We start from the raw sequence: 27,153 nt of genomic DNA, 5'->3' as shown, positions 1-27,153 counted from the left end.
ATCAGACATGGGTGGCAACCCTAACCTTGGATGACAAGAGGATGATATATTTTTTATTTTCCGTTGAACTATCTCTTCAAGACCCCCTTTTTTTAGAATGTAAATTGGCGCCACCTGTTGGCCTGTACTGCCCACTGTACTAGTGCGACACATGAAATATCTGCTGCTGCAAAGCCAGAAGCAGTCTACTCATGCTCGTTCGTCCATAATGTAAAAGAAACCGTACATCGAGATTTTTTTTACATAAACAGTCTAAATATTACATAGACGCACCACAGTAATTCGCCATTAGTCCAACGTTACTCCTACAGTAGGCTACTTATTTTTGTTCTTGCATAATAAATAGATATGCAGCGCGCAAACGTGTGACGGACAACTGCTGATTCGTCATTTTATGCACCAAAAGAGAAGCAGGACAAATTTAACCCAACACATGGATCGTACAAAGTTGCGTTAAACAGTGTTGTGGAATAAATACATGTGAAAAATTAATTGATAAATAAAAAATTACGAAAACAGTGTTTCCTTTATGATCGTTTGGCGAATGTGTTGACTGGAATCGCGTGTTAGCTCCTTTTGTTCGTTAGTTCCTGATGTTGTTGATTGTGTGAAGATCTGAATTTATGCGGGATCTATTAATCTTACTCACGTTTTTTCGTCGGAGCTGAATTAAACTCATCGGGTCTGAATTAAACTCATCATAGCGTGACTCGGCCTCGGAGTACATGTGATTTCTGCTGCGGACTCTGAAGTAGTAAGGGTTTATCATGAAACACACTTTCACCTGTTAGAGATGTGTGTATGTGATGTTATTTACATGTGATCATATACGCATATTTTTGTATGATCATATCTGTAATACGTTTTCTCTAAAGGAACATGTGAAAGGTTTGTTTGTAATCACCCATTAACACAAAGTAATGGTATTGCAATACCATGGTTTTAAAACATGTAAGTCGCAGTAGTGATAGCAATTTTTACATAGTTTAGGGCAACGGTAATTATTAAGGGCCATGGTGTATCATGATATTGCTATATGATGCCGTGACTGTACCATTATAGCATCACAGTACTTTGTTAAGCAGATCTAGATGAATGTCACAATTTCACTACGCTTGATCCTCGGAACATATAAGGGAATTTATAAACTGTGATTTTCATGTCTGAGATAGTAATAGGAGTTAATTAAATCTTAAAGTTACCGCCAATTTAACTTTTTTTAACTTAGTTAAAATGCGGTAATCATGAATTGTACAAATGAAAGTAATGGGAACTAACTTAAGGTTAAGTTAGAGAGCGGGGTAGTAAAGGGGTCAGTTTACCAACTTTTTATCATCTGAAAATAATAGAGGGAAATAAATGATGCTGCGTTTTTCTAAGCAATACTGTTACTTTAGTCAAGGCCTTTACTGTTGTTCTTGTTTATTTGGCTGAAGAGTTTGATAGCTATTGAAAACTTGCATTTGAACCTGGGTGCTGTGGCTGAGGGATTTAAAAAAATTATCTAGTAACTGAAATGATGTATGTTTAAACCCCACAAAGTATAAATAACCACCAGTGAACTTAATAAAGACACACAATCCTGAGAATCCTGAGAATTCTTGTCACCTGTCAGTGGTGTTATGTCAGCATTATCTTCGTTTTTAATTTTACTACAGTAGACATGATTGATGTTTCCAGTGCTTTGTTTAGGGCCATAACCACGAGTGCTCCAGTGATCACAGTTGTCCTTATATTCAGTATAACTGCGTGAATGCCACTTTGCCAGTGTGATATTGCTATTATGTAACAGTTCTGTAAATAGACATTGCTATAGTCTAAGTGAGATTCCAGTCACTATTTGTTTTGTTTATGTTTCTAATGAAAAGTTGAGTTACAATGATGCAAAGCAACAAAAAAAAATCACAATTCTGTATAGCTAGTGCAGACTTGTTCAATCAGACTTTTCTTTTTTGTTGCCTCTCATAGATGTAAGCCAGACTTTTTCCTGTCACAGCAGTGTCCATTGACAAAATGGGGCTGGACTTTGACGTTAAGACATTTTGCCACAACCTGCGGGCTACCAAACCCCCCTACGAGTGCCCAGTGGAAAGTTGCCGTAAAGTCTACAAAAGCTACAGTGGCATTGAGTATCACCTCTACCACTATGATCATGACAACCCACCCCCTCCCCAAGGCACCCCCCAGAAAAAGCGGAAGGGTCGACCGCCTAGGGTCTCCTTGGCGGGGTCAGGCGATGGCCCCGATTCTAGTACAGGTTCCGGAATTACTGGGCAAGGCGCTACACCAGGTAGCCCGGCCGAGCGTTCTGAACACTCCCATTCGCCCGTTAGAGAGACGATGACCTATGCTGAAGCTCAGCGAATGGTCGAACTGGAGATCCGTGGACGAGTTCATCGCATTAGCATCTTTGAGAACCTGGATGTGCTTTCAGAGGAGGACAGCGGGGCTGAAGATCCCCCATCCTCAGGAATGGGGGGCCCTACCGCTTGTAACGGCGGTGGAAGTGAGGCTGGAGGAATTGGTAAGGACAGATTGGACAGCTCTGCAACCAATGGGGAGAAAGGGCCTCAAAAAACAGGAAAGCACAAAAGCAAAGAGAAGAAAAAAGACAACAGCACACACCATCACGTGAACCCACCTGGACCAGCTGTGAAGCTTCCTGAAGTGGTCTTTCGAGAGCTGGATCAGGAGAGACCGGATGCCCCTACTCGACCCACATCTTACTACAGGTAAAGACAATCTAGACTGTATTGTCAGCAGAGCATGGATGAAACATTAATTAAGAGACCTAATTAAGTGAAAAAAACTTCACCTGCTCATAAGATTTTTTAAAATTCTTTTTAATATTATTTTTGATACTCTGGGTACTCAGGTTTCCTCCCACAGTCCAAAGACATGCAGGTTAAGTGAACTGGAGATGCCAAATTGTCCTTAACCAACTTGTGTATATATTAACTTTTTTTCACCATGACTATAGACATAGATGCTGGAATGGTGTTTAAACAAATAAATAGTACTAAGGCTGATTTTATTTTTGTTTACCTGTAATGCTACAAATTTATTCTCAAAATGCTTGGACTTTTCTCTTTGATGTTAAATAATATGAAAAAATTCAACACAAAAGAGACAGAGTAACCCAGCATTCATCCGTGAGAGAGACTGGCTATTTTCAACCTTTGATACATAGGTAAATAAAAACACGTTAGCCCTTTAAAAACCATAAACCATTTATTTACCAAAAAGGTCAGAATCTTTTGTGTTAAATTCTTTCTCCACAATATCTAACAGATCATTGGATACTCTGACGCTGTTTTAATAACATGTTTTTTGTAATCTTTTATTCAAAATACATACATAAAAGGAGTACATTCTGAGCTTTCATAGGCCATGTGCTTAATAATGCTGAAATGTAATAAAGATCACAGCTATTCTTTTTAATTGTTATTTAAAACACCCAATTTTATCATCTATTTGTGCTGTATCTAAAATCACACTTTGACTGGTTTATTTCTACATCTTTTCTTAGGTACATTGATAAGTCTGCAGAAGAGCTGGATGAGGAGGTGGAGTATGATATAGATGAGGAAGACTACATCTGGCTAGGGATCATGAATGAAAAACGTGAAAAAGATGGGGTTGCCTCCATCCCTCAGGAGGTCTTCGAGTATCTAATGGATCGACTGGAGAAGGAGTCGTACTTTGAGAGTCACAACAAGGTGAGATATTAGCTTGAGATATTCAGTTAGGGATATTTTCAAGTCAAGCGTTACTATTACTACGTCAATATTTTTACGAATAATCCCTTTAATCTTTTTGCTTGATGAATTGGGGTGCTTGGCTTTGCAATTTTTGCCTAATGGACTTTGAAACCAGTAAAAAATATCTAAATCTGTCTAGAGACTAGAATATCATAGATTTTTGTGGGTGGGCTTTTTTGGCCAATAAGCAACCATCTATGGCACTTTTACAGACCCACTGCATGCTGGCAAAGTTATCTCAGTTTGCACAAATCCACAAAAATGACTAAAAACACTGTATTATGTGTGCTAGGCCAGTAGTTGTTGATGTTACTTTGAAACGAAACCCTACGCACCTGCGCATAGAAACATTCTTCTACAGAGGGATAAATATAAAAAAATCAAGAATGCAAAAGCATCAAGCACTTTTGTTTGGGCGAACAACGAGGTTGGTTGTAATACAACAAGTGTCCCTAGACTATAAAGTGGCAAAGTTCTGTAAACTTTGTTGGAGAAGCATTGATAAAATTGAGTATCTGCAGGGAACTACACTACCCTTTTCCACTGGTGGCACTTGTGCTACTAACTTTTTCAGTTACTGGCACAAAACATGATTTGGTCGCACAAATTAGTTATGTTATATTATATTATATTATGGATAATAATGAACAATAAATAATGAACCTGTATTGCATACAGATGTGCTTTTAATTTTACTTGCCATCTTTTAAACCATGTGCCGCCTTGTTTTTTTTTTTGTTGCAATGTTTCCCACAGATCTGAAATTTACTTGAAAAGGACAATCATTACCCACCGACAAAAAATTGTCTATTTTACATGTGACAAAGAACTAATAATGTGTGACACAACACAATACTTTGATTTATTGAACATTAATATTAATTTCACATTTTAGTTTGTTAATCTAACCACCCCAAACTTTCTTTGAACAAAGCTGACACTGGTTGTCAAAGCACCACAAAAACACTACTGTTTTTGCACTGATATATGACCCCTTTATATTCAAACTCAATATATACAATACTATGTATACTATATTAATAGACAGTGCAGGTCTATAGATTATAAATGTGACTGGTGTTATGATGGTTATCATTTCTATTAGATAGGCACTTTAACTGCTTCTATTTCTCTCTTACCGATTAAAAAAGCTTAATCCACTCATTATTTCAAATTTAAAAGTCTACTTGCGGTCCCGGTGACAGGTGACTTTACATATATCTTTACGTTTTTTATATCTAGAGTCAGCTTGAGCTTTGCTCGTTCAGTGCAATGCTTGACATTAGCATTGCTTTTTTTCTACCAACATTTTTTGAAAAGATATGGTTTATTAATAATAAGATAATAAAAAATGGGAGAAAGAAAATGCAGCGCGTGGTCGTAACTAGAGCCAGTTGTTATCGTCATAGAAACTGGAGGCACGCTGAATCTGCCCTGAGTTTTAGCGCGGTATCGCTCGCGGCCGTTCTCCGATCGACTCGGGTTTTACACAAAATATTAAACAGACTTGGGACCCGAAGTAATTAAACTAGGACCGACCCCTACGCGACTGACCATTTAAAATATAAACCCGGAACCGCAGGGGCCTCGGGTATTCCGTGAAGACCTCTAATGGTAAAACTCTGCTCAAGTTCAGACACATGGAAGGATAAAATGTGACACTTGCTTCGCGTCGCACCGACCCAATTCATTAAGAAACAGAAAGTACGCAAACGCTCACCATGTTGAAGGCTCAGAGCACGTTATAAAACGTATTCTTACAATACACATTTCTGTTTTAATAAATGCTCATAGTAAATCATAGCATATTGCCTAAAACATAAGGTAGGTACAAAAATAATCAGTGATACATTTGCGACCCATTAAAAGTTAGGGTCGCAATGGCATTTCAAAAGCCTTCATGCTGAATGAGTGACTCCATGCGGGGCTGCTGCCACAAAAGCAGGCAGGCTCCTGATTGGTTAACGCGGCGTGAAAATCCGCCAAAGTTAAAATTTTTAAACTCGTGCGTCAGCCGCAAATTCGCGTCAAACGCAAAATGCACAAAAAGCACCATTCGCGCTTACTGCACCAGATGCGCGAATGAGGCGGAAACGCGTCTTCCGCGCCGCGCTAAACGACTCATCCACGCCGCGGGACCTCCAGACATGCGTCAACGCGTCTTCACATTGACTTAACATTGAAATTAGGGATGCACCGATAGGATTTCTTTGGGCCGATACCGATTTAAACAGACAACTTCTGGCCGATACCGATGCCGATATTAAACACTTGTATATAATACTATACAGTTGGTCTATTTGAAGGTTTATTTCTGCATCAAATTATTTTTACTGAACATGGATTTGATCTAATTAACATTCAACTGACCAACATAATAAGAGAGGCACAAATTAAGCTAAAACAAATATAATAAGACAGCATGACAACCTTCAAAGGTGGTTTTTGCTATTCAGCATTTATTTTATTAACAACATTAACTCGTTTTTTACATATAATGGATTTCTTTATGCAGTTAATTAATAAACAATTGGTATCGGCCTTTCTCGTGCTATTGCCGATATGCCGATGATTTCAAATTCATCAAAAATCGGCCGATAAATATCGGCGGCCGATACATCGGTGCATCACTAATTGAAATCACTTGTGCTTCACGCCTCTACCACATGTTGGTGTAAGCGCAGCATAAGTAACTTTTTGTTGATTGTCCCTCACTCGTCTGCACTCACACTAGTGCTGTTCAAAATATTGATATAACGATACATCGTCATGAACTATATTTATGCATGTCGGGTTCGGGTAGAAAGTAATTACGGGTCAGGTATATTTCTTTGGACCTGAGAAGACCTCCAGCTCATACTAGTCAAATGAACTAGGCGTTGGGGGTCAAAAATGCTCAATTATAAACCGGATTATGGTTTGGAAGATTTTTTAATTTGTGAAACTAGTGAACACCACAAATAAGTCAACTGGGGTGGCTGTTTGTTTTGCATTGTGTAAGCCCTAAAGACAATTGACTGATGAAACTAACACCCACTCTCTGACTCTTTAAGGGTGACCCAAGCTCTCTGATTGATGAAGATGCAGTGTGCTGTATCTGTAATGATGGCGAGTGTCAGAACAGTAATGTCATCCTGTTCTGTGACATGTGCAACCTGGCAGTTCATCAGGAGTGTTACGGCGTTCCCTACATTCCAGAAGGCCAGTGGCTGTGTCGCCGCTGTCTGCAGTCTCCTTCCAGAGCAGTGGACTGTGCCCTCTGCCCCAACAAGGGTGGTGCTTTTAAACAGACAGACGATGCCCGCTGGGCACATGTAGTATGTGCCCTCTGGATCCCGGAGGTGAGTGTTGTGAAAATGTGTTTGAACAGGGCTTGCGGGTAGCCACTAAATGTGTGGTCATGCGTTTGAGCTTCTTTCATACACTGTGACATGACCAGGTGTAAATTGTTAACAAACAATATTTCATTCATTCACATTTTTTTGCATAATAAGCAAGACATTTGACCTGTTACTTGGTTTATGTTTTTTTTTTTTATTGAAGTACACAATGAATTGCAGCAGCAATAACATTGCATAATGACGAATAAGCAAATCACACAATTAATTGCAGGGATGCCAGTTTTATAATTTTTTCTATGTATCATAACAAAACTCTTGAGTTTAGTAGATGGTGGTAATGCACCAGAAGCTGGATACAGGCTTACATATAATGCATAAATATATTTTGAAATACAAAAATGTAAACAATAATCAGATATATGTTTCTTAACAAACGTTTGTGTTCATAGGCACCGATTTCTTTTTTCCGGCAGTGGGTGGTTGTCTTCAAACAATGCTTAGGTCACTTATCAAGTCAAATAGTGCATTAACTCTGAGTATGCTGGCCGTTTTCATTCACACAAACTTGAAGACATCTCGCTGGACGAAATTGAACTTTATATTTTTCATAGTTTGTGACGTGCATTTTACCAATTTTTTTTTAACTCAACCTGGCAACCTACAACTCGGTTGCACTGTTTTATGTGTGTAGGTAGAAGGGGGAGTTTAATGAATCATCATCACTATTAAAAATAGCATTAGAAAGCTCAGGTGGCACTACGGCAACAAACAGCTGCAAATTTAACCACAGCTGGATTGAGTAATTTAATTTCTTATCGCAAAGCAGCATCCACAATTGCCAAATGTTTTACTCAGATTAAAATATATTTGTTTATGTCTTGACCTCAGTGTACATTTCTGGCAGCACTTCTGTTGAAAGAAGGAGGGTATCAGACCATACCGATATAGACTGTATCCGCTTCTTAAGTCATGACATAATGAGTGCATTTACATGCACAGTCTTACGCCGATTATGCTTAATAAACTGATAACACGTGGGGTCATGTTAACGCGTAAAACTGTTTTCTTTAATCGGGGAAAGCCCATAAACGGCGTAAGCAAAAACCGATCGGCACAGGTAGTTTTTTGCTCATTACGCCTATTTCGCGTGGCATGTAAACACCTTAACTCGCTTTCTCACGGTTTTGTCCATGTGCGCATGTCTGCGCGTATGAAAGATAAACGTCACACGTGGAAGTAAGTGCCAAGTAATGCATAAAAGTATCCGCTGGACTAAAGCAGTTGGCAGAGAAACTGTTAAAATAGAAGCTTATGTTACATTTACAGGTTCTGCAGACACGAGAAGAGATACAACTGTACAGCTTAAGACAGATATGCCGTCGGCTTTTTGATCGACTATTATGTACTATAGGTGGTATATTCTGTGCATGTAAACATACTCATTGATACTGTTTCTGGCCCCAAGCCTCCAGTCATTTAACACAGCATTGTTTATTCATATCACACATTTAAGCAAAACTTTTATAAGCTCAGTCTCATTGAATCACTGACAGCAATATATGAATAGTTCATAAATAATTAATGTTCATGAGTCAATGTCTGGTCATCTCAGATTTTTTTATGGAGATAAAAATTTGGATCGGGGGCTTTGGTAGTTTAAACATTATGATACGAGTGTATATTCGTTTTTTTTTTGTTATTTCCCTGTGGCATCTGTGAGCGATTCGACCCGGAAGCGGTGTGTGATGTCAGAATTAAGTGGATTGTTTCATACCATATCCCGCTGAGAAAAAATACACAAACAATTTTAAATGTATAACCAAAACTCAATATACTACCCCTCCATAATAAACAGTATATACAGTGTCTAGTGATAAACTGAGGAGCAACCTTCTGATCTATCTGATGAAGCCAATACACAAATGACCTAAACTGCAATTTTTCGGCGGGCCGCTAGAGTCTATCCCCCATAGACCGCCATGTTAAAGTGCCAAACTTTACAGTAGAAAATAGTATGTTTACAGCCTGGTACAAAAGGCTATTTTGGTCTATAGCTAATTTTGCCCTTCATAACAACTGTTAGGGAGGGGGGTGAATTTTTTTGTAACTTTTTTTGTAGCGAGTGATGTACGGTGATGCATGGCCAAGATATTGGCTTAAAAAAGCTCCCTCACCTATGGTTGACGTCACGGACACTATGTCCATACTTTTACAATCTGTGTTTTACAATAACACATCAGTAGAGAGGAGGTAACAGTTTTTCTTTTTACATTACAAGCATAACCCGAGTGCACCCATGCAATTTTGGCACAACACCACCTACTGGTCTTGAGTCTAAATAAAATAAGATTGTCTTTATATTCCTGGGCACATGATGGGTTGAATGTTATCCAATGATCATAGGTTGCCCGTTTTGGGCTCAATGAAGTTATTTACAAATGCAGTCATATCATGAAAATTTTTGGCAAATTCAAACCAAACAGTCAGTGATCTTGTTGGTATTAAATATCTTTTCTTTTCTCTTTTATTATTATCATTTTTTTGAGCAGGTGTTTTTATTTTATTTTGCATAATTTCACATAGCTGAAGTCAGACCACCCTATTTATTCTTTAAATCCTGAAATTATAGAACAATTGTAATTCTTACATATACATTAAAGAACAATTAAATCTAATTTGAAACAAAAATAACTTCTAATGACACAAGTATGTTTTTGATAATTTTGCTTAAGAATAAGATGTTATTGTTGCTTGTTTAAGGCCAATTAAGACTGTTAAAAAGCAAAGAAACATCTTGTTCATGTACTCTTTCTCTGCAGGTATGTTTTGCCAATACGGTCTTCCTTGAGCCTATAGACAGCATTGAGCATATTCCCCCAGCCCGCTGGAAGCTAACCTGCTACATCTGTAAACAACGTGGCTCTGGTGCCTGCATCCAGTGTCACAAAGCAAACTGCTACACTGCCTTCCACGTCACCTGCGCCCAGCAGGCCGGCCTTTACATGAAAATGGAGCCAGTTCGTGAAACGGGTGCTAATGGGACTTCGTTTAGCGTACGCAAGACTGCATACTGCGACATCCACACCCCGCCTGGCTCTGCCCGGCCACTTGGAGGAGTGGGAGGGGCCAGTATTGACTCCTCACACAGTGAGGGGGAGGCAGAGGATGAGGATGAAATTGTGGGTGGTGAGGAGGAAGGAAAGGGATGGAGCTCAGAGCGAGCGAGGAGAGTAAAAGCGAAATCACGGCTGAAGATGAAAAAGGCAAGAAAGATACTGGCTGAGAGGAGAGCAGCCGCACCTGTGGTGTCCGTGCCGTGCATACCACCCCACAAGTATGCATATTTTATACATTTATACACATTCACATTGCCAGTCATTTTTATTTATCATTTTCTTTTACTGTACTTAAATGCCAATTACACGTAAAAACACAAGTTAACGACACATTAGTTTGTTGGTTTGAAAGATAAAACATTCATGGGGCAAGGAAAGGTCTGAAAATAGTCTAATGAAAACAAATAGTCTAAAGCACACTTTCAAAAGACAACTTAGACCACCTTTTCAAGTTGATTCGCATCTGGTTCACACCACTTGAGTTTGGGAAAACATTTTTACACCAACCACATGAACCATATTAAACTATTAAATGCGTCACACATAGTCACATTCTAATGATGAAGTGTGAAGATGCCCTTTTAGTAAATGATACTTGTTTTGGTTTAGGTTAAGTAAGATCACGAGTAACCTGACAGTACAAAGGAAAAGTCAATTCATGCAGAGACTGCACAGCTACTGGACACTGAAGAGACAGAGCCGCAATGGAGTTCCTCTCCTCCGACGTCTCCAGACGCACCTGCAGTCCCAGCGCAATGCTGAGCCGCTCCCCGCCGTCAACACAGTTAGTGCATTACTCTGACGTTATATTTGTGAAAACTGTGAAGAAAAGTTTTCTTTGTTGATGTTAAGTGTTTGTGCACAGAGGGACTGTGAAGAGAAACACTCAGTGTTGAAGGAGCAGTTGAAAGCGTGGCAGAGACTCCGTCATGACCTGGAGAGAGCCCGACTGCTGGTGGAACTCATACGCAAGAGAGAGAAGCTCAAGAGAGAGACAGTAAGACTTGTCTTTTGCTTTTATGCTGTACCTTTGAATACATTGTTTTCTGAAATAAATATGCTTATGTTGTAGTTTTTAGAAGTACTTTAATTAAAATAGGGGTGCACAATTCATGAAAACAGGATATGGCGTTGCATAATTTTGAAACATTTTATTTCACGTTTACATAAAATTTGTTAAAGGTGCCGTAGAATGTAAAACTGTATTTACCTAGGCATAGATGAATTACAAGTGTTCTGTACAATCTAACGACATATCATGAGGTTCAAACACAATTGTTTTCTCCTTACGTAAACCTCATGCATGCAAAAGATCGATGGACAACAGGCCAATCTTAACATAACACTAACATTGACGTTACAGTCGATATTTACGCCTTCAACATTAAATTACACATTACATTAATTGCATTTTTCCATTGCATAGGACCCCACGGTTTGGGTAAGGTCGGGTCAGCTCACTTCACTTTGGCTTGGTTAGCTTTCCCATCGAGTTTAGTAACACTTTGCAATGGGAGGGATTATAGGCGTGTCGTTATATTTGCGCTGCTGTATCATATAGGGCTGGGTATCGATTCAGATGTTCCAGGTCGATTCGATTTTGATTCACAAGCTATCAAATCGATTCGATTTCGATTCTCGGTTCAATTTTCGATCCCGGTTCTCGGATCAATTTTTATACTCCGTTCTCAATTCAACTCAATGAATAAAGAAATACAAATCCTAAATTTATAAAAAAGAACAGTGAACAGAAGTTTACAAGCAGGTAATTAATAGGGGTGCAACGAGATCTCGCGAGATTAAATGTGTTTCGCGAGATTACATGTGTCTCGCGAGATTTCTTGTGCAGGTGCTGGCCATTTCTCAAATAAAAGACTGCATCCTTCGGAGGTCGCATTTTTAAACTGCATTTACTTCATCACTGTCTTATTAGAGACTATTAACAATTATAAAGTTTAATAATTATTTAGTTAATTGCGACTTGTTGTAATATGCTCACGACTTGCGAATGTATGCAGCCTGCATATGCGACCTCCGGAGGATGCAGCTTTCTGTTTGACCCTTTTACAGTGCATGCATTATATTTGTCTTTTACTGTGTTTGCTTTTTTGTTTAGGTTCCCAATAATGTTCGTTTGGGAGATTGTGTGAAGTCTGAGACGCGTTGTGTTTGTCTGTTGATCAGTGTCAGATGTGTCTCAGCAGATTAAAGGGATAGCTCACCCAAAAATAAAAATTCTGTCTTCATTCACTCACCCTTATGTTGTTACAAACCTGTACAAATTTCTTTGTGCTGATGAACACAAAGGAAGATATTTTGAGGAATGTTTGTTACCAAACCGTTTGTGGACCCCATTGACTTATATAGTAGGAAAAAAGAATACTATGGAAGTAAATGGCGTCCACGAATGGTTTGATTACAAATATTTCTCAAAATATCCTCCTTTGTGTTCATCAGAACAAAGAAATTTATACAGGTTTGTAACAACATGAGGATGAGAAAATGATGACTAGGGATGGGTATCGTTAAGATTTTAACGGTATTACTACTCTTACTGATACTGCTTAACGGTCCGGTACTGTAACGGTATTTTTATCCGTACTTTGGCCAATGTTAACATTTGATCATGAACCTATGTTCACATGATTAAGTTAATTATGTGTCTGCATTTCATTATTACAAATACATTTTTGGATATCATTTCTAAATAATATACATATGCAAGTCTGTTACGGTGTTCCTGGTTCTCAACCTGTGGATGTTTTTCATCGCTAAAAGGGAGTTTGGGAACTTATAGCAGTGCACAGATGACAACATTTTTGCTCGAGACAGCGCAAGATAGCACTAAGGTAAAGCTAATCTTTTACATTATAGCGATGACGCTGGAAGTGACGTTCTCTCAGACCAGTCAGTGATCTACGGTGTTTTCGCGTTACGTTTGGTATCAGCTTGGATCGCTTAGAACCTCAACCGAGGTGGTACTTAAAAAGTATCGGGTACTACGTACTGCACCCAGTGGAAAAGCTCCCAAAAGTAAGCTGACCCGACCCGACCCAAACTAAACCAAAACCGTGGGGTATGATGCAATGGAAAAGCGCCATAAGTGCAACAGGTGTTACAATGTTAAAAACAAAGTTGTGACTGCTGAGTTAGAACTATATATGCTTTTAATACTATATGCTAGCGATTAGGCTGAAGTTATACTACGTTTTGCAGGTCCATATTAAAAGAAACACAAACTTACCACACAAAAAGTCCATTAACAATCTAGATACAATTAATTATTCCTCAAAATATGCATGTTCATCTAATACAGACTCAAACATAAGGTTCTGTACAGACACAAACACACAGAGCTACTGAAAGGAACTGCTCTGTAAAACAGCCAATCAGAGCAGAGCTCAACATTATTATTCATGAACCTTTCAAATAAGGTAGTAATATAGACCATTTCATTCTTAGAGCAAATCAAAGGATTGTAAATGTGAAACAGTCTCTGTATAATGTTTGCACTTAATAAAGCCACAATCCTTCTATGTTGATATCAGAGAACATTTTAACAGATTATTTCAGCGCATTCTTTGGCACCTTTAAATTAAAATAAAAAAGTCCATTGACCCATCTCAACATTTCAAACCAAAGTTATAAAATTAATTCTGTAACACTTTACAATAAGGTTGTTTTAGTAAACATTGCTAAATACATTAACTAACATAAACAAATAATGTTTATTATTAGTTCGTGTTAGCTTATACATTAAATAATTGTTAACAAATACAACCTTTTTGTAAAGTGTTACGGTTAATTAAAATGAACCCCATTTTTATGTAATTGTGATATTGTGAAAACTAATATGATTTTAATTTGTATAAAAAAAGGTATCTGTCATTTTTATACATGTATATTAGGTCAGTGGTTCTCAAACTTTTTCAGCGTGCGGCCCCCCTTGTGTACAGTGCATTCCTTCGCGGCCCCCCAAAGAAAATGTATGACAAAAACTAGTTTTAAAATGTAACAATTTAATTAAACAAAACATATTGGCCCCCAGTTTGAGAACCACTGTATTAGGTATTAGATATTTAGATAATAGATATTTTTGTACTCCACAGTAGCAATAACTCTGATGTGGTTTTTTCTGTGTATTTAAATGACTTATGACTGCTTTCATGCATGTTCAGATAAAGGTTCAGGAGATGATGTTAGAGATGCAGTTGACTCCATTCCTGATTTTATTACGTAACACACTGGAACAGCTGCAGGAGAGAGACATCAGCAATTTCTTCACTGAGCCTGTACGATTAAGTGAGGTAAAACACACACTCTCATAGGTTTCCTTAAAGGTCACATGGTGTGACAGAATATGAAGAGCTCTTTTCCAAAACGCGATAAACGCCATTTTTAAAAAAAATGAGTTTGTCATGTCATTTGGCTGTGTACTGAACCTATTCACTGCTCCATGAATGTTTTATGTCAAATTATTACATTTCCTTGTTAAAATGTAGGTACAAGATGCCGTTCTTTTCCAAAACGCGATAAGCGCCGAGCCTATTTTTAGCCTAAACGCGATTTATCCTCTCGACCAATCAGAACTCGATGAGCGTTCGACGCAATCCAATGGCGGCGCTCTGAACAGATGTTTGTTTATGTTCATTCATTACTCAAAATGAGGATTAATGTCATGTTAATACATCACCCGGAGAAGGTACCCGTTTGCAAGGCGATCTTCATCAAAGTGTTTGGTATGTACAACTTTCGTTTCAGAACTGGCTCGTTTAATACAGTTTTGTACGTTCGCGATAAAGTTTTTTTCCTGTGAAGAAGCCTGCTAACGTAACATGAAAAGTACTGAATAGCTCGATAGCCTGCTGATAGACAGACTTGCGTTTGATACATTGACCAATGTCGTGCAAAAGTACAAAATGTCGGTAGTGAACAATGCAGGGACATCTGTAAAGTTGTGCTTTTTGGATTGGACATTATGAGCGTGTTGTTACATGGTATGTCATTGAGAGCAGATCAATGGGAGCTCGCTGTGTGTAGACGAGAGAGAGAGAGAGCAGGAGAGAGAGAGAGAGAGAGAGAGAGAGAGAGAGAGAGAGAGAGAGAGAGAGAGAGGTGAAATATTAAGCAAAAGGGGTTCCTAATGCCCTGCTAAGGAGAAAACTGAAATGGTGGGGGAAGTAATAAGTTATGTGTAATTCTGTTTATTTCAAACTGGCTCCAATGTATATCACAATATGAATAATTAACTTATTCATTTATAGTATGAAGAGTCCCTGAGTATATGTTGCATATTCTCTTATTTGTTTTTTTTTTGTTTTTTAAAGAAAAAACATACATTTATGGAAAAAATATATGGATTTATAGCGTTTTGAAAAAAAATAAAATTAACTTTGAATTTATAATCAACAATATTGTTGTTTGATTTAATAATCATTATTCAACATGTTCAGATTGAGCAAAAAAACCATTTTAACAGTATAAATTGAATTTTCACAAAATGTGTAGGTCTAGGTAAAACATGTACTTTTTCTGAAAACTATTTAAATGGATTTATAGCGTTTTGGAAAAGAGCTCTTCATATAACATGTGATGGTGGAAATGTTTGAACCGTAGATGTTTTGCTGTAAAGTTTCGCCGTAATAGATGATGTACAGTGCACAAATTTATTAGACCACCTGTTTATTGTGTCTTAAATGATCAAACTCTCCTCTTTTAGTTTCAGTCTACCTCACTATCTTTTTGTAACTTAAATGGGCACTGTGAGGAAAAAGGGTGAGGAGTGACTGGAAGAAATAGAGGGGACGAGCAACTGTCATTCTATATGTCAGTCACCTCTGTAAATATCATCGTGTAACAAATAGTACATTTATTAAAGAGATACTTCACCCAAAAATAAAAATTCTGTCATCATTTCCTCACCCTTATGTTGTTAAAAACCTGTATACAAATACAAAGGAAAAAGATTTTTTGAGAAATTTTTGTAACCAAACCATTCGTGGACACTATTCACTTTCATAGAAGGAAAAATATGGAAGTAAATAAATTATAAATCACTTGTAATCTGGATTATCCAAAAATAGAGATTACTGTGTTTTTTTAAATATCTAAGATGTTAAAGATAATGTAAATGTATTGTTGTTGTAATTATTGTATTTAAAGACTTCATGAGGCTCACTATTAAATAAAAGATTTGTGAAAAATTACTGCAAAAACACATAGGTATGCAAAAACAGTACATCAGGTAATCACTATTAGGGCTGTCACTTTTGAGAAAAATCTAATTCGAACGGATTTCGAATATCATGCAATGTATCCGAATATATTCGAATATCTAGGCGCCGCCCCCCACGCGCATCAAAAACCCACCGTAATGGAGATTCAATCTCAAAATTATTAACAGTGACAGTCATAAACAGGGTTGTCTGGATTACTTTTTACTTAATGTTTGAAACAGCAGGTTATCAACTTATGAATAACAAACTTATATATATAAAGAAAAAGATTCAGAACAGTTACAAACAATAACGTGACAACTTAGCAGCAGGAGTATATAGACAGACGCAAACGGAATTCGCGCCCGCAGATTTCGGCAGAAAACTCAGCGGAATTTCGCGGATTTAATGCCCATCATTGACAAGCACACATATCCCGCGCTTGAGCGTGTTTGTGACCAGAACTGTCATTGACAACAAGCACACATAGAAAGCCTATCCCGCGCGTTTGTGAGCCGTCATTCACAAGTACATTAACCCTGCGCGTACTGTTTGCTTGCCCGTTTTCAATGATAGAGAGCACAAACCCTTTGATACTTGAGATGAAATTAAACTTATAGATGAGTTAATCAGATCTCACTTGACTCTGTCGTCTATGTGACGCGCGACAGTCAGCACATGATCATTTAAAATCCGTTTACAAGACAAATGCTGTTGTTTAATATAAAGTTTACATTGCGTTGTAAAAATGATTAAATTATCTTCATACATGCTAATTTCATAATGCGAACGTATTAACACAAGCTTTTTATTCTGCTATAATATTTAACACTATAAACAATATGTCATTTTATATACAAACTATAATTCTATCTTGACATGCACATGAGGTTCATTTTAGTCCCATTTGATTCCCTCTCTTGCGCACAGTTGCCGTCGTCAGTCTCACTCTCAGCCTCCTTCCTATTATGAGGTGTTAGTGTAAAAAATGCGCTACACATGGCATTTAAAAAACCGGATGGTTTATTTATAGTTCGAATACGGATATTTCACGTCATGTTCGAATGCATATTCGAATATCGAATAAAAAGTGACAGCCCTAATCACTATTATCAAGTGGTCTGTTGGAAGTGGTGGAAATGATGTTAAAGTTTTCAGGGACAGGCAGATCTTGTGGAAGAAGGGAGGATAAATAAGTCCCACACAGAGCCCTAAATGCATTACCAACTACTGCTTCATTTCTTGTGTCAAATCAATGCTCTATATCTGTGTTTTCTTGGATTTTTCCAGGTTCCAGATTACCTGGACCACATTGAGCGGCCAATGGACTTTCAGACGATGTGGAAATGTTTAGAGTCACATCGATATCTCAGCTTTGAATCTTTTGAGGGTGACTTTCTGCTCATCGTCAACAACTGTCTGAAATACAACGCCAAAGACACAATCTTCTACCGTGCTGCGCTGCGATTACGAGAAACAGGTACTGCTGTTTTACGACAAGCTCGCAGACAAGCGGAGAGGATTGGCTATGATTACGAGACGGGCATGCATCTTCCCAGAGAGCCAAGCCCAGAGTCACCACATGAACATGAGAGAGAGAGAGACAGAGAACGAGAGAGAGAGAGATCAGCATCGGCTGCTGAAGACGGTCAGTTGTTTTTTTTTACTCTGTCTTTTCCATCTTATCCCCTATTAAACTGCATGTGTCATCACCGACACATACTGTACATGTATATTGTGGCTCAACTACACATTTTACACACAACATATTTTTAGTGTTTAATAATTAAATGATTAAAGAAAATTTCAAACATTAACTTTTTATTTTTAAAAACATTAAATAAAAAAACATGTCAGCAGTGTTCATTTACAGGTAACAAACAGCAAGGTTGTTTAAAATAAAATGAAATGTAACCTTTGCGTGATAGCTCTGTCATCCTTTTCCCCACTTTTGACAAAGAAAACTATTGTTCCTGTCTTTATTGCTCAATATAATAAACCAAAACATTTCTAAGATCCTAATCCTTGGCTTGATCTAATAATAGTGTTATATTTTTAATAAATGATAAATAATTATATAAAGCCCTTATATTTATTAGGCTAGTATTGCTGACTTTGATTAAACTAGCAGCTCTAGCTTCTATCATTGCTTTTATATAAGCATCACCACATGCCAGTCAAAACGTGTGGTTTTACAGATATATAATCAACTAACCAACCTGTCAACAATTAGTCAATAATTTGCTATATTTGCGCTAAGGCTTACTAATAAATCTTAATAAATGTGGCGAAAAGCTTGTTCACATCCTCTGTTATGCGTTTTGCTGATCTAAGATTGATTCACTGAAGTCGTTTGAAGTCTGGTTAAGATAATACGTTTGGAGGTGTGCATTACAGCTACTTTGACTGATAAAATCCTCTCATACTTATGGAGTTTGCTCTAGGGCTATGACAGTTGTCATAAACACCACACAACTGCGGTGGTGAAGTGCGACCTGCGGTGGGAAGTTAGTGCGCTATTTGCAAGGGGAGGCAGCTGATGTCAGTGTTGACCCACTGCTTGGGGACAGAACAACAAGGCAAAATATTCTCTCTTGGTCACTCAAGGTTGCGGAAAAAATATCAATCTGTACTACCAGTACACCATCACAGCAGGTTTTCAGCACGGCTGGACACATTATAACTACAAAAAGATTTTTCACTTGAACCAAGTGTTGTTTTACTGATGGAAGTGCTACAGCACGCACAGAGGAGCCAATCCCGTGGGGGCTCTGGGGCACGGCGCAAGCACCCATCGAAATGGCCAAGCACATATTCTCGTTTGTTTCACATTTTGCATCTAAAACCAGACAGAAAACATGACCATGCCACTTTCTTTCTTTTGTTGCTAAGTAACCTAAGCATTGCTTGACGTTGTGACGAGCACCCACCAGCGTAAAAAGAAACTGGCGCATGTGAACAGGCATGTTTGTTAAGAAACGTATATTTGATCTTCATTTACATTTTTATATTTAAAATATATGTATACATTATATATAAGCCTATATGCTTCAAGTGGAACTGGCTAACATCTCTGTTCATGAGTCTACAATATATAAAACGCTGAACAAGCAAGGTAGCTCCAGCTGGACACCACAAAGGATGCCACTGCTTACTAAAAAGAACATTGCTGCACTCTTGAAGTTTGTAGACTGATGAAACTAAGATTGGAAAAAAACACAGAGCTACATCCGGCATAGAAAGGGAATGGCATATCACCATGAAAACATCATCCCAACTGTAAAGTATGATGGAGGAAACATCACGATTTGGGTCTGCTTTGCTGCATCACGGCCTGGCCAGCTTTCAATCATTGAGGGGAAGATGAATTCCCAAGTATATTAGACAAGAGAGGCTAAGTCAGAGCCCAGACCTCAACCCAATAGAGATGCTATGGATTGACCTGAAGAGGGCCGTACACATGAGACGTCCAAAGACTATGACTGAGCTAGAGCAGTTCTGCCAGAAAGAATAGGCCAAAATTCCTCAAAATGTGTTTCCCTGAGGGAGAAAAAAAATACAATTTTATGACGAACCATGAAATTCCAAAAGGTTCACCTACTTTTTCTTGCCACTTTACGTCATCATAACAAGTTAGTCGTTAACTGGAATGACGTTAAACTAGCGTAATTTAACCACAAGGGACAGCTGTTTAATATATGTATAATGAGTATTAACAATTATAAAGTTTATTATTATTCTTTGTTAATTATAAATTGTTGCTAAGTTAACTTGAATAAATCAGGCTTGATGACATATGCAGCCTGCATATGGGACCTCCGGTGGGTAACAGGGAAATGTAAAGCTATATTCACAGTCATTGTTCATTACACTTTGTTTTATATAAGCCTGAGGCCCTATTTTGTTACACCTGTGGTGTTCACTGCCTTTTATGTATTTTTTTCTCTCACAGATCTCATGCCGGAGAACCGTCGGCGTTTGCCTTTGGAGGAACAGTTGCTGATCCTGCAGGCACGTTATGATGAAGTCATGTCAGGAAAGCACAGCATCGGTCAGTCCCGCCGAGCGAAAGCCTTGAAGAAGGAGATGACGGTTATTAAGCGGAAACTGGCCCAGGGTGTATGTGGTTTGGGCAACCACGAGTCAGGTGTGTCGCTGGAACGTAGCTCAGTCCTCGCTCATCACGCCTCTATGAGTGGCCGTCACGATGATGGAGAGAGCAGCAGTCACGAGATCAGTGGTAAAGGTCAGAAAAAAAATTTGCATTTTCAACTAAAGCCAACTGATTTGCTGTTATAAGCCCTAAATACAACAGATGAATGTGAAGGTGACACACACACACGCAGAGCAGTGGGCAGCCATCACTGAAGTTCCCGGGGAGCAGTTGGTGATAGGGTGCCCATGCTTTGCTGATGTAATTAAAGAGACATACAGAAAATTGATGTTATAAATATAAAAAACTGACACTCATTACAGAGCACAGGCTGCAAGATTAAAAAAAATTAATATTGTTGATTATAGCCCTTAAATTGTAAACATGATTTAAAAGGTTTTGCACACCGTAGCCTCACAGTCTGCACAATAATACAAACTCTGAGAAGGATTCATGAATGACTTTACTGCTATTCAAACTGGGAATTAATAGTATAATAATAAAATTATTTAGTAATAGTACAAATATCAGATTAATAAATTAATAATAGTCACATTCTTGGCTTTGTCATTATCATAATTTTTAAATAAAAATGTGATTTTTTTTTTTCTTGCTTTTCTTTGTAGATCTTAGTGTGTCCTCTTCTGCGCTGGCCCCTGAAGTTGGTCGTCGTACATCTGTCCTCTTCTCGAAGAAAAATCCCAAAGCCGCGGGGCCTCCTAAGCGTCCAGGCCGACCACCTAAGAACCGAGACTTGTTACATGGACCGGGGGTGCTGAGCTCCAATCAAGTGGGTCCACCTCAGCTGCCCTCCCTCACCCAATCACGCAAGAGACCCCACAGCCCACAGTCCAGCTCCAGCTCGGAGTCTGACAGTGAACATGATCACCTCATACTGGGTACGTTTTTAACTAAAGTCTGCAAGTAGGAAAGCTGCATTAATAAAATAGTAAAAAAAAAAAAAAAAACGTTTTCAGTGCAGTTTGATGCAGTGAGCACATTTGAGATATGAATAATCATTGGATTTGTCAAAGTTTGCCTGGATATTGACTATTCAAAGAAATGACCAATTGCTTAAGAAAACGTGACACTATAAATTTTTATATAGTCAAGTTAGTTTTGCATCAAATACAGTGTGATTTTTGGTCATGCATGTGGCAACAACAGCACATTTTGGCAACAGTAATAATGATTCATAGGAATAAAGCCCAAGTACCAAAGCTATTGTAAGCCACTTGTGCGATCTCTTCATAATACGGACACATTTGCAGGAAATTACAATGGTTTAGCAAATAAATATTTTACGGACACTTATATATGTATTCCCAAAATCCACTTAATGGCTTGGGTATGCAAAGCAGTTTAAATGGGCTGCATGCCCCTTTTCCTTAAAAAAAATTGTCTGTCCAAAAGATGTTTGCTCTCCTAATGTATATGATCGTGACGGATGAAGATTTAGGTTTTATTCTTGTAATATCTTCCACAAGCTATTTTTCATTTTTTTTCAAAAAGTGGTGGGGATATGTCTCACCTGCAAATTACACCCATGTTGACAACAGAAGAGTCTTTATGCCACCATTTAAGAGGATTTACTAGATTTAGCAGTGCTTATCTTATCTAAATAGTGTCTAAACTTGGTGTGTATGGCAATACTAAACTTAATTGTTTAGCATTTGTACATGCTAACAAGTTTACATTTATAATTCTTTGGAATAATATTTGTCTTATTTGTTTCTAACTCTTCATTTAATAAAGAACTAGATTTTAGTCAAGGTTTCTATTATCAGTATATATATCATAGGCACTCATTGGTTATGATTCAGCATGGGAACTTACACATGTTTGAAAGCTTGAAAATCCCTACCAGTGTCAGATGATAGGTGATACGTTATAGCTGTACTTTGTAGAAGTCAATCTCAGATTGTTGGTTTACTCTATTGTGAAGTGTTGTGGTGTTCTTCTTTCAGATCTACACAGTAATGGTTTTGGTGAAAGCAGTCGGCCGGTGACTGAGAGTTTTCTGGTGTACCGGAATGAACGCAGTCTGCCGCGCTCCAGCTCCGACTCTGAATCCACCAGCAGTAGCAGCAGCAGTGCTGCATCTGACAGGACCAGGTACGCATTTCACTGAGAAGTATAAGGTTATAAAGTCAAATACAGTCAGAATCTGGAATATAATAATCAAAGCATGTACAGAAGGATAAATATATGTAACTCTGCCTGAAAAAAACCCATTCTGTGAAACTTAATCTTGATATCTTTAATACTGACCGAAACCCCATTCATACAGAACGTTGATCCCAGACAATTCCCCAAAAATTGCCAGGGTGGATTCTGTGTGAAACCAAACACGTCCCGTAATTGATTTCGAGATCTCTTCCATGAAGGGGACCTAGTAACATTCCTATAACATTTACAGAACGCATTCTGTGTTAACAAAAAGCAGAAATAATTTAGAGAGATTCAAGTGTTATGTGATTGTGTTGCTTTTTCTATTGCAGTACTACTCCCTCTAAACAGGGCCGTGGAAAAGCCTCATTCTCCCGCTCAACATTTCAGGAGGACAGCAGCGAGGAGACGTCTGGGACAGAAAATGACTCTTACTCCATGGGTGGAGCCAGAGGGGTTTCTCACTGTAAGTACAGTAGACACACATCAAATGACCTGGCCTGTGTGTAAACTCTTCATAGACTGATGTGATGTGTGTGTGTTTGTATGCAGTGGTTCGAGGCAGAAGCCGCTCGGGATGCTGGATGAGTTCTGATGAGTACAATGCTCTAGACGCTCTTGTTCTGGTGTGGGCCAAATGCAGAGGATACCCCTCTTATCCTGCACTGGTGAGTTACACCTTGTACTACTTGTACCTTGCATTAAGTATTAACATATCAAATAGGGTAGTTGTGGTTACTTTAAAAGTTTGTTTTATGTAATACACTAGTTTCACTTAACTGACTTAGTTAAGTAAAATGACAGTTATGAGTTATTTGTGTGTGTGTTACTCTCTTTGACCAGCAGAGGGCTGCTTCAGTCCATGTCTAACTAACTAATCTGCATATATTCCCCCAGATCATTGATCCTAAAATGCCACGAGAAGGAGTGTTTCACCGGGGTGTCCCGATCCCTGTCCCACCTCTAGAGGTGCTAAAACTAGGAGAGCAGATGACCCAGGAGGCACGGGAACATCTATTCCTAGTGCTGTTCTTTGACAACAAGAGAACCTGGTTAGTCATGCACATGCACTTATGTTTTCTTTTTTTATTTATTTACACATTCTTATGCACTCGGCATATTAAAAGTGATTTAGTTTTAAATATCCCTGCATATTTGTGATAAACATGCACATTTATGGCAGTGATGTGACTGATTTCATGTTGACAAAAGGAAGCTGATCCTGATTGGTGCTCTTGTGTGCATTCAGAACGTGCTAATTAGCTCACAAATATATTATTATTACTTATTATACCGCAGGCCTGTTGAATAAATAATGAACCATTGGTGTTTATTATTTTTCTGTAAACCGCACACCTAACCTGTCAAATTTCTTAAAAATAGGCACCAGAGCAATGTTTGTGGTAACCGTGGTATAAAACCATGGAATAATTGACTCCGGTCCTTTGAATTATTTGAAAATATCATTTGACGCTTATTGATTATTTGATGCTTCGCGTCGTGCCGCATTATCACCTTGGGTGTGCATTATTTTCTAAGAATTCAATAGCTTGTCGACAATTATTCCTTACTAAAAACCAAGTTAGTGTTCGACTACTGTAGATTAAACCTTCTTGATTAAACTTAAAAATTTCAGTTTCCCAAAATGTTCCCAGGGTTTAGATTTATCCCGGACTAGACATTTAAGTAGTTTTTACAAACTTCCAAGATCACCATCTGGCAACACATTTGAAGTCATGGTCTTTTTGTTCCTTAACAACAATAAGTCCTAAGAATAATTTTTGTGGTACAATGCTAAGAATTTGTATCTTACATATTTATCAGACATCCTAGACAAAATTTTTACAACTTTAGCCTTTTTCTTGCTGGGCAATTCCAGTTTTTACCTAAAGTTTTTAACCATACTGATATCTTAAATATCAGTTGTATATGGTTTTAAATATGTTTTAAATACCCATGCAAAGTTTCTGTTAAAGATTTTTAAGCATTTTTTGTTGTTTGGTTTTCCATATTTAAATAAATGCTAATTGTCGCGCCCATAACGGAGAAATGTCTTTTCCTCATAAATGCACATACACAAATTAAATTAAAATAAATAATACATGTACTTTGAAGATCCCTCACTTCTCCATTTGTAGGGTATTATTGCATTTTAATTCTCAGAATGTATGTTGTCTCCCAGAAACTTTTGTCCTTTTTTGTCACATTTTTTGTGCGTGTTTTCCTCATCTTAAATATAAAACATGGATATAGACTGATTTTTTTTTACTGATGTCTGGACTTTCATCATGGGTTTAGGAAAATATTTACAAGTGGTTCAATATATTGGTAATAAAAGTTTTGACTGCAAATGTCAATTGCTCAGCTGTCTTTGATTCGAATAGTCAGCATCCTTCACTCTAGTAAAAATTAGTAAAAAATTTTAAAACCTTTATTTCATTAAAAAGTCATTTTGATCTAATGGCTTACATATAAATGCTTAAAATGAGTTTTATAGATAAATATAAATTCTTTAGGTAAGAACTTTTTGAACGGATAACGTGTAGTAGATGAAAGTCGATGACAAGCTTAAATAGTAATACAAAAACTGCAAATTTGTGACTATATTTAAGATTTGGCTAATCTATCACAAGCCTATAAAAGAAAAAATGGACATTTGAAAATGTGTAAAATGTGTTATTTAATTCTAGAAAAATACTTTTTGCCTGAAATGTGAAAAATGCTTTGATCAGTTTTAATTCTAATGATCCTAGTAACTTCTTTGAAGTTTTTGACTGGTTTAAATGTTCGTCTGGTTGTGTACAATAACACATCAGACGTTAACATTTGGTATTACAATTCCAAATTAAAAGGTACCTGTACATGTTTTTGTACATGCCTATGGCCATTTTTGCACACTTTAATTACCTGTATGATTACACTTTGCAATATGTAAAAGGTTTTGATGATGTTCAAAGATGCTGACATCTCATTCTTCTTAAACTCAAGTGGGTCATGAGCGTTTGAGAACAATGGGTTTTGGAGCTGTCAGCATCTTTGAACGTCCTCATCCTGTGCTTGCAAACACCAAGAAATAGGCCAGAGGAAATGAAAATGCTTTTAAGAGCTGAAATGATGTCTGCATGGAAAAAAGAGGGCATTGTGTAAAACAAAAAAAAACATTAGTGTGTTTGTTTGTTCACAGGCAGTGGCTGCCACGCTCCAAACTGGTTCCTCTCGGTGTCAATCAGGATCTAGATAAGGAGAAGATGTTGGAAGGGAGAAAGTCAAACATCAGGAAGTCCGTTCAGGTGGCGTACCACCGTGCCATGCAGCACCGCAATAAAGTCCAAGGCGACCCAAGCAGCGATACTAGTGACAGCGACTGAACACATGCACACACATGAACCCATTTAATGTCCCAAACAGAAAGGACTGCGATGCTTCTGAATTGAAAACACACTTTAATACTTTCTCTACTCTGGTGCTAAACTATCGGATGGTCATGGACACGGGATGGTTGTTTTTACGTGTACACAGAAGATGTATGTGATGTTTTTCAGGTACAGCCACAAATGTAGGACAAATATGTGGTCCATTTACCTCACACTACAGCCAGTATTGTGTATATCATGAACACACTTTTGATGCTCGCATCAAATGCGATTTTAAAATCAACCACACAATTTAGCTATACCATGTGTACTGCTGACTGTATGTGTGTGTGGTGGTTGTGTGAGAGAGAGAATTCATGTAAATGTTGATAAATGAGCTTAAAACGGAAAGCATGCTGTGCTTTCATACAGAGGACCCACGCTTAATAGCGAAAATGTATTTATTATGTTCTTCCAAATGACACAAACTCCCATCTGCCCATAAATGCATTCATACACAGTCTTAACTCGCGAGTCTGTGTGTCTGTCTATGTTTGTTGTGTATATTTCTCTTACACTTGTGTTGTTTATTATGAATGAATGAATACATTGATGACTAACTGTAACGTCTGCCCGTGTGACGGTTCTAGCACTGTAGAACATACAGGCCATAGACTTTAATAAAAAATGTTTGAGATTTTGTACATGTTTCTCCAGTTTTTCTTTGTTTTGAGTGGTGAATTTGCAAGCATTAAGATGGTTGTCCCTGTTGCATAACCAAGTCAACAAGCTAATAAGTCAGAGGTAAACAAATAAACAGCAGCTCTGAGGCACGAAGCATTGATTTGACAAGTTGGCAATTGGTTTTTTCTAAGGAATCTGATACCATAATGTCAGGTCTTGCAGTTCCTGTATATTGTGGGGTAGCGGAAACCCGTTCAAATTTGATTCATGTCAGGTGAATTTGAAATTCACCATTGTTTTCTCCATCATAACGAGGTTCAGATACCTAACAGCTATCTGGGATGGTGCAGTTGTGATAATA

The 27,153-nt window shown here is 37.9% G+C and overlaps 1 protein-coding gene across 1 annotated transcript; it reads left to right on the top strand.

Moving 5' to 3' along the window:
• Positions 1 to 549: 549 nt before the first annotated feature.
• On the top strand, positions 550 to 26,812 carry brpf1 (bromodomain and PHD finger containing, 1). The gene is made up of 16 exons (XM_065271301.1): positions 550 to 754; positions 1,969 to 2,732; positions 3,530 to 3,719; positions 6,815 to 7,102; positions 9,922 to 10,436; positions 10,828 to 11,002; positions 11,084 to 11,215; positions 14,397 to 14,525; positions 17,724 to 18,081; positions 20,386 to 20,679; positions 21,213 to 21,485; positions 22,554 to 22,701; positions 23,088 to 23,221; positions 23,308 to 23,423; positions 23,653 to 23,807; positions 25,940 to 26,812. Exons 2-16 carry the CDS (start codon positions 2,014 to 2,016, stop codon positions 26,121 to 26,123), a joined length of 3,810 nt encoding a protein of 1,269 aa, XP_065127373.1. The 5' UTR covers positions 550 to 754; positions 1,969 to 2,013; the 3' UTR covers positions 26,124 to 26,812.
• The last annotated feature ends 341 nt before the right edge of the window (positions 26,813 to 27,153 follow it).

Source organism: Paramisgurnus dabryanus, chromosome 11, assembly GCF_030506205.2.
Source record: "Paramisgurnus dabryanus chromosome 11, PD_genome_1.1, whole genome shotgun sequence".
Taxonomy (NCBI): domain Eukaryota; kingdom Metazoa; phylum Chordata; class Actinopteri; order Cypriniformes; family Cobitidae; genus Paramisgurnus; species Paramisgurnus dabryanus.
The sequence above is the reverse complement of the archived record's forward strand: the minus strand, read 5'-3'. Positions and strand labels throughout refer to the sequence as shown.

Coding starts and splice junctions, on each gene's coding strand:
- brpf1 (XM_065271301.1), top strand. CDS start 2,014: ATGGGGCTGGACTTTGACGTTAAGACATTTTGCCACAACCTGCGGGCT. Junction 10,437..10,827: donor CCGTGCATACCACCCCACAA/GTATGCATATTT, acceptor GTTTTGGTTTAG/GTTAAGTAAGATCACGAGTA. Junction 11,216..14,396: donor AGAAGCTCAAGAGAGAGACA/GTAAGACTTGTC, acceptor ATGCATGTTCAG/ATAAAGGTTCAGGAGATGAT.